Source organism: Calliphora vicina, chromosome 5 (genome assembly GCF_958450345.1).
Source record: "Calliphora vicina chromosome 5, idCalVici1.1, whole genome shotgun sequence".
Lineage (NCBI taxonomy): Eukaryota > Metazoa > Arthropoda > Insecta > Diptera > Calliphoridae > Calliphora > Calliphora vicina.
Window position 1 is genome coordinate 21530250 of NC_088784.1, and position 7927 is coordinate 21538176.

Sequence of the window (7927 nt, forward strand, 5' to 3'; positions counted from 1 at the left end):
AATATCACAGCATTTATCACCATTCCAGATTATTTACCAATATTTCGCCTGACTATTTTTAAAATTTTTATGAAAATGAGCATTTTTCAGTGCTGATCCTCGGAAGAATTTTCGGCAATTGTACACAAACTAAGATAGATGACAAGATGAGAAATTCCTCATTTGAAAGGGAAATGACCCAGCATTTGTCACCATTATCGATCTTTTTCCAAAATTTCCTCTGACTATTTTTAATTTTTTTTTTTTTTTTACAATTATTTTTTAATATTGATCCTCAGAAGAATTTTCGGCAATTGTGGACAAACTAAGAGAGATGACAGGATGAGACATACCTCATATTAAAGGAAAATGACCCAGTAATTGTCGCTACCATAGCACGTTTTCCAAAAATTTGTCAGACTATTTTTAATATTTTTTTAAAAAAAATTTTTTTTCAGTGTTGATCTTCAGAAGAATTTTCGGCAATTGTGGACAAATTAAGACAGATGCCAGGATGAGACTTAATTCCTTTTAAAAGGAAATGACAAAGAATCTGTCACCTTCATCGCTTTTTTTTCAAAATTTCGTCTATTTTTAATTTTTTTTTTTTGGAAAATTAGCATTTTTCAGTGTTGATACTCGGAGGAATTTTCCACAATTGTGGAAATGGCCCAACATTTGCCTCTGGATATTTGGCTCCCATCTCATCATTAATAAAATGCTTAATGATTTGTTTCTATAATGACCATCTTATACTGGAGCTTAAACATTTTTAAAAAGTGACAAGCGTTGTTCCAGCTATTCGAAAAAACCCCTTAAACCAAAACTATACTTTAATATGGGTATAATATTCTTCATAGAAGTAGTGAACAATTTATTGGTCAAATTTGCCAAAAAAAAAAAAAAGTTTTTTTTTGATAGAGGGAGGATCGATCTGCAACAAAAATAATCAAATTTGGAGCTTAAACAGCTCAAGCTAAGATTTTTTATTTAATTTAACTCAAAAATAGAAATCATACATAAAAATTGTAAAGAACAATTCTCAACGCAAACTAATTATTGTAATTATGTACATACAAAATAACTGACCAGAAAAAAATTGGAAAAACCCGCTGCGACAAAAAAATCACACAATTTAGCAAAACAAATAAAAAATAAATAAAAACAAAGTATAACAACAGATAAATAAAATATGAACAAACATAAAGAATATAATATACAGATATCTTTATTGACTATATGATGAAATACTTATGCATAATTTTTGCTTATCGGCGGAAATTCAAGCCAAACCACACACAAACGCATATAATTAATAGCAACAAAAAAATTAAGCTGAAAACCATTGTAGGGATGAGGAAAAAAAGATCAAAATATGTACTGAATTGCGTAGTCAGGTCTTTATTTTTTGATTAAAGTACACACTACTGGCAAAATTACCGTGTTATTATTATTGTTGTTGTTGTTATAGTGGGGTGTTAAGAGAACGTCAAAATCAAAAAGTCAACTACAACAAACACTCACACACATTAAAACAAAATAAAGAAGAGAAAAAATAATAAAACAGAATGTGATAGAAAAGCAGGTGACTTTGATAAAACAACAACAACAACAAACATAACAACTTAATAAAATATTCAAAAGCAAAAATCGAAAATACATACAAATTTAAACAAACAATTAAAGACAAGCAAATTAAAAAAAATATATATATAAAATTTATTAATGAATATGAAAAACAGATGTAGGTGATAAATAATCCCCACAAAAGAGAAAGTCAAACAGGAGATATAAAAAATAAAATAAAACTAATAATTGTCAAAACAACAAAAGATTTTCAACGCCTCACACTTACCGTGAAAAATATCCGTATGTATGGGAGTGTGTGTGTTGCTGTGTTTATGTGAATTTTTGCAAATTTGTTAATCCTTTAAATCCAGTATTAAAATTGTTGAGCAAATATTTGGCCTTTGATACTTTTGCTGCTATTATTAACTAAAACACTCATATATAACTAGTTATATATATTTATTAAATTTTTAATTACTTCTTTTTAAATTTTTATATGTATTACTTTTCTTTTTTTATTATAATTCGTTTTGCACTGATCTTTTTTGTGACGATTTTTTTTTTCTTCTTGATTTGTGATTTTTCGTAACTTTTCTTTGTTATAATCGTTGATGTATGTTTAATTTTGTAGATATTGAGCAAATTTTTATGAATTTCTTGAGAAATTAAGTTTTGAATAAGTATTTTCACTATTTGTTAAATAAAAATAATCAACTTTTTACTTTTTTATCCGTATTTTTCTTTTTTGGAAAGCAACAGGCGAAACTTCCACAATAAAACTGTATTAAATTTAGCGAAGTGAAAAACGTAAGTAATGGTGGAGACAGGGTGTTTCGAAGCAAAGTAATTTGGGTTTGTTTACGTTTTAAGGTTGGTAGTAAAATAGTAGTAGAAATTTATTTCACAAGAAAATCCATAATATGAGCAAATTCATTTTTTATACCCTACACCACCATAGTGGGAGGGTATAATGGGTTAGTGTTGATGTTTGTAACGCCCACAAATGTTAGTCTAACACACCCAACTTAAAATATACCAAGCGATTCACTTTCTAAGACGATTTAATAATACCCGTTCAAGGCAAACTTCCGAAAATCGCCTAACGATACTCAGTGTAGGGTATTATATGATCGAGCTTGATCGACTATAATAGATTATAGTTTCTTACAGAATCTGTGTAGAGAAAAATTATTAAAAATTGTATTTGTTGATCAGTAGAAAATGTCAAAAATTCATATTTAGGATCCAAATTAATTATTTTGTAACAATAAAAAAAACACTAATTTTATTTATTTTAAAACAAAACGAAATTTCGAAACACTGCTTCCACAGAGCAACACATGTATATCTGCGTTTAATAACGCTTAAATTAAATCAACACTTGACAGCACTCGCTGTCATCACTATTATTTGTAAACAACGCAAGAACAGAAAAATACCAAAAATTTACAAAATCTTTATAAATTTTCCTTAAAAAATATAAGAAACACCTAATATATCCTCAAAATCATAATGGAAAAGGAAAAATCTGCTGCCGAGAAGTTGGCCGAACGCAAAGAACGTCTACGCAGTTTGCACAAATTGCGACAGGAAGCACGCACAAATAACCATCAGGAGGTGGTGGCAGAAGATGCACGCAAGAAATTGCCCAACAACTGGGAGGCGCGTAAAAGGCAAGCTGACTGGTTAATTGCCGATGAGAAGGCTCGCGAAGAGGCCAAGGCAGAGGGTAAAGACTATGATCGTCTCAAATTGCTGGAAGTCTCGGCTATAGATGCGGAAAAAATTGAAAAGAAAAAGAAGAAAAAAAACCCCGACTTGGGCTTCTCAACATTCGAGGCACAAACAGCACGCCAACACAGTCGTTTAGTGAAAAATATGCCTGCCCGCGATATGCGTCAATATGAAAAGCAAAAAGAAGAGCTGGGCGAGGCCTTCTATGGTGGACCCAATACAGTGCTGCATGGTTTGGTCAAAGATAAACCTTCGGCCATTAATAATATGGTTAAGGACCTGGAGCAGCAAATCGACCGGCGTAAGAAATACTCCAGAAGACGTATTTACAATGACGATGCCGATGTGGACTTTATTAACGAACGTAACTCTAAATTCAACAAGAAATTGGAGAGATTCTATGGCGAGCACACGGCCGAAATTAAACAGAATTTGGAAAGAGGTACCGCCATTTAGGTGTGGACTTAAATATAGTACGTTCCTGCTTCTGCTTTTATATATTTTCGATAGTTTTAAGTTTGAAAGCTTCAATAATACAACAATTAACTAGATAAGGGGGAATTGTTTTAACTTGAATACAAAACTACGATTCCTGCAAGATTTTCCACCAAAATAATATATAATAACAGTTATTATACTTATTTTAAACCATGATTTTAACTAGATTTATCAATAAAATTTATTTTGCGAAATAATTAATACAATTTAGAAATATCAAAGTGAAAATACAATTGGATCTTAATAGTGGAATGCCTCAATTGGTCAAATGTTAACAAATCAACGACAAACTAATAATAGAAATATCAAATTTTATCAAAATATTTAACTAATTTTAATAAAATGAAATAAAAAGAAAAAATAATAGCACATTTTTGCAATGTTGAATCATTATGTTTTAGATATGTGGTGAAAATCAATCGATTTGAATAGATTTGATGTGATTCAATCGATTTCAACAATGACACAGAGATACAAAAGTGAACGAAAAAATATGCAGGGGTTCTCATGTAGCAATTCTGTGTCGATGGAGGCCATTTTGGCAATGAAATTAAAAAAATATAATAAATTAGATATTCCGGCTGTGCAGAATCTTATATACCCTTCACCAAGTTTACTTTAAGTTAGAGATAGAAACAATTTCTGAAAAAATTTATGAATGATTTTGGCCCATTGTTGGTCCGAATTTCTATGGCGTTGTGTACAAAGTTGGAACCATATTGTCTATGTTAATGACATACATACGTGATCCAGATATAGATCAGAAATAGGTAAAAAAATCAAGGCAGTAATGGTTGTTTGCTTATATCTCAGCCATTTGTAGACCGATTTTCCCGAATTTAAATAACAATCAAAATATTTGATTTTTTTTCTTTTTATCTCTTTTTACAAATTATATTAAATATATTTCTAATTTCTAAAAAATATACTTAACCACTTCTTGAAATATCCATCAAATCCTTTTAAATTTTACTTTTTTATATTTATCTCCCTTAATATGCTAACTACTTGTATTTACAAAAAATTAAAATTCTCCAATGACAATCTCTCCGCATCCTTATTTATCTGGGCAACTGGATCTTCCGATATTATCCTCACCACCGTATCATCCATATCATCATTGGGATTATCATCCAATATACACAATAACCCATCATCTTCATAGGTGGGAAAGAAATATTCCGGTTTATCCCATTGCTTTTGGGTGCCAATGCCAAAATGCTCTTCATCCTTTAGATGTTGCACCAGCAATTCCTGCGACTCAAAACGTTGATTACACATAACACAGCGTAATAAACACACTTGTCTGCGAATATAATTAACAACTTTAACTTTCTGATAGAAATTTAAACCTTTAACCGCAGCATCAAAATCCACTTTATGTTCTTGCAGTAAATGTTGTTTTAAATCGTTGAAATCTTTGGATTGCTGTTGACAGTAGAGACAATTTAAGGGTGGCACGGCCTCGTCATCACCATTCCAGTCGGACCAATCCGAATCACTATCCTCAGATTTGTGGGCAAATCTTTGCTCAAAGTCCACACTGTCGGCGGTACGTTGCGAGGTAGATCTGTTTCTCTGGCTGGTTGTTTGGGGCTGGGTTTGTTGTTGTTGCGGCGGTTTGTTATGCCTTTTTTGTTGATTGCGTGTATGGGTTATATGATCGGGAAATTTGTAGTTTTGTAGAAAATATTTATCATAATTTTTATTATTGGGATTTATTCTTTTATGAGCCTTTTTGCGCATATGCTCTTTTAAAGTGACACGATCTTTGAAGACTTTTTCACAGTACAGGCAAATGAGATTTTCCAAATTATCTTGTACCTTGCCTATAAGTTCATCGATAAATATAAGATTTTCGGGTTTACCCAATTGTAAAAAGTGCTTATTGAACAAGTGTTCTAAATACAAAGAACGTAAACCCGTTATCACATCACGACAGTACAAACATTCCCGGCTAAAATTGCGATCCGTCAATTCAAATTGATGTTGAGCTAAGGCTTTTTCCAAGCGTTCTTTCTTAAGTTTCTTTCTCAGCTCAAAGTCCTTGGGTAGTATATCACTTAATAAGTAATACTTTTCATTTTTGCCTGGTGAACCATCGGGCAGTTGATCTAACAGCATAGTGGTACAATACTCTTCTAATTCATGTTGTTGAAACTCAAGCTGCCAATATTTTAGATATTCTTCCAGTAAAGGTATTTCACTAACATCCGCTATCACTAAACGATGGCTCAGGAACAAATGACCCAAATAGTCATCTTGATGTTGGGGAAACTGAAATGTTTTGTCACATTTTACACATGGTATATTAGAGGTTTCGGGTTTATCTTGTTGACTGGTAACCGGTTGAAATGTTAGCACAGGTAACATGGAACTTTTGCTACTAGTTTCAGGAGATTTTTCCATTATTTTCTTCAATTTAGTGGAGAAAATTAAAACAAAATAAAACGTGTGTAGTTTTCTTTGTTGAAAAAAGCAACAAAAACAATCAAAACAAAATTTTGACAATCAGCTGTTTGTTTATTTATGTTGGGTGGATAACAGGGTGTTTCAAGTATTGTAGCTGTATTTTCAGTGATGCTTACATGTTTATATTTTTTATATTGCAGCTAAATTTATTTTTTTTTCTTAATTTTTGCTATTTTATCCAATTTTATATGAAATTTGAGTTAGAAAGTTATTAAAAATAACTAATTATGTTGCTGATCATGTAACCAGTTAGGTAGCTAGTAAGGTAATTGACTCTATGTAACTTGCATGTGAATTCAAAACTACTTTGTACCAGCTATCAGACAGTCTCTTTGTAATCAAAAAGGGTCTATTAGCCCCCTGTTAAGGACATCCATGTGTTAAAATAACTAGTCACATTGCTAGTTTTCCCCCTAAATGTTAGCTAAAATCACTAGTTGGGGACAGCGTCTTAGAACATCTGGGTATTTTCTGTCGCAGAGCTTTTTATTTTGGCGCCAAAAAACGCAGCAGAATTACATTTTGTTTGCAAATTTTCATTATTGTGTTTTTTTTACAGCGAAACAGGTCAAAATATTAAAAGTTTTATTATTTAATCCTTGGGATTTAATGTAAAAAGGAAGAATACATAAATTAAATATATAAAACAGGTATATAGATTAATTAAATTTCATAAATTACCTTTAAGGTAAGATATTTCAATTAGTTCTTGAATTTATCATGATACCAATATCATCTTATTTTTTGGTTCTATTTTTAAGAAAAAAAGTTTTAATTGACTCAGATTTAGAGCAATCTCATATATTAGAGTTGCTGAAGCCTTGTATCTTCTAAAGAGTTCTATTTCTATAAAAGGAAAGAATATTTTCGCAGCAACTTGTTATAAACTATTTATTGTTCTTATTGGCATCCGGACTTAAAATGTAAGTTATTTTATTAAGGGTCTGTTAAATTACGTATCATTTTAGTATATTTTCTTTGTAGACGACCTTTGGACGGATTGTAATGATTTCAATTTCAATAAGTGACTGAATAATACTTCCGTTTGTAGCCGGCCTTTCTGAAAACATTTCTCGAGCAACTTATTTGATAGTTTAACAAAAAATGCAACAATTTACCCGGAAAGAAAACTTTCTAATTGCCAATACCCTCAACTGTATACCGTTCCTGCTGCAGGGACAGTCAGTGTTAATAGATTTGCGTAATGATTGTTCGGTGGCGGGACGCATCGACAATGTCGACGGCCATATGAATATCAATCTAGAGGATGTTGTTTTTATCAACCGTTTGTCTCAGCAATTTCCTTTCGAACAGTTTATGGTGCGTGAACGTATGATCCGGCAAATTCATATACCGGGACACATAAATATGTCGAAAGAAATACAAGAATGGTGTGAACAAGGCTGCAATCGCAGGCCACCACGTACCAGAGATAGCAATAAAGGAAAAAGAACATTTAAACAGAAAAGGGCTCAGGAAAGACACCAGGAAATTTTGCAAAATATTGAGCAGCAGAAACAACAACAACAAGGTGAGCCGAAAGTTAATTAATAAGTTTTCTAAAATGGCACAACAAATTGAAAGCAATTTATATTACCTGGTCCGCCACATGTCCTTGCACCGTTTTTTTAAACCCATATTTTTTCTTAATCATACTAAACCCATTTTTATTTTT

General features: G+C 31.6%; 4 protein-coding genes across 5 annotated transcripts in view; 2 read left to right on the forward strand and 2 right to left on the reverse strand.

Moving 5' to 3' along the window:
• Nucleotides 1–1983, reverse strand: part of Tab2 (TAK1-associated binding protein 2) — a 47324-nt gene extending 45341 nt beyond the window's left edge. For both annotated transcript variants that reach the window (XM_065510516.1, XM_065510515.1), the window contains exon 1: nt 1835–1983. The gene's annotated coding sequence lies outside the window, so the exon portion shown is untranslated. The remainder of the gene's footprint in view (nt 1–1834) is intronic.
• Nucleotides 1984–2956: 973 nt separating this feature from the next.
• On the forward strand, nt 2957–4144 carry LOC135960332 (pre-mRNA-splicing factor Syf2). Its single transcript, XM_065511600.1, has one exon. The coding sequence runs from the start codon at nt 3061–3063 to the stop codon at nt 3736–3738; it is 678 nt and encodes a 225-aa protein (XP_065367672.1). The 5' UTR covers nt 2957–3060; the 3' UTR covers nt 3739–4144.
• A 593-nt stretch (nt 4145–4737) lies between these two features.
• LOC135962036 (zinc finger protein 277) lies at nt 4738–6248 on the reverse strand. The gene has a single exon (XM_065513765.1). The coding sequence runs from the start codon at nt 6187–6189 to the stop codon at nt 4795–4797; it is 1395 nt and encodes a 464-aa protein (XP_065369837.1). The 5' UTR covers nt 6190–6248; the 3' UTR covers nt 4738–4794.
• A 1074-nt stretch (nt 6249–7322) lies between these two features.
• Lsm10 lies at nt 7323–7852 on the forward strand. Its single transcript, XM_065513835.1, has one exon. It carries the CDS (start codon nt 7357–7359, stop codon nt 7801–7803), a length of 447 nt encoding a protein of 148 aa, XP_065369907.1. The 5' UTR covers nt 7323–7356; the 3' UTR covers nt 7804–7852.
• The last annotated feature ends 75 nt before the right edge of the window (nt 7853–7927 follow it).

Bases quoted from the DNA above. Each gene is read 5' to 3' on its own strand.
- Lsm10 (XM_065513835.1), top strand. From the start codon at position 7,357: ATGCAACAATTTACCCGGAAAGAAAACTTTCTAATTGCCAATACCCTC.
- LOC135962036 (XM_065513765.1), bottom strand. From the start codon at position 6,189: ATGGAAAAATCTCCTGAAACTAGTAGCAAAAGTTCCATGTTACCTGTG.
- LOC135960332 (XM_065511600.1), top strand. From the start codon at position 3,061: ATGGAAAAGGAAAAATCTGCTGCCGAGAAGTTGGCCGAACGCAAAGAA.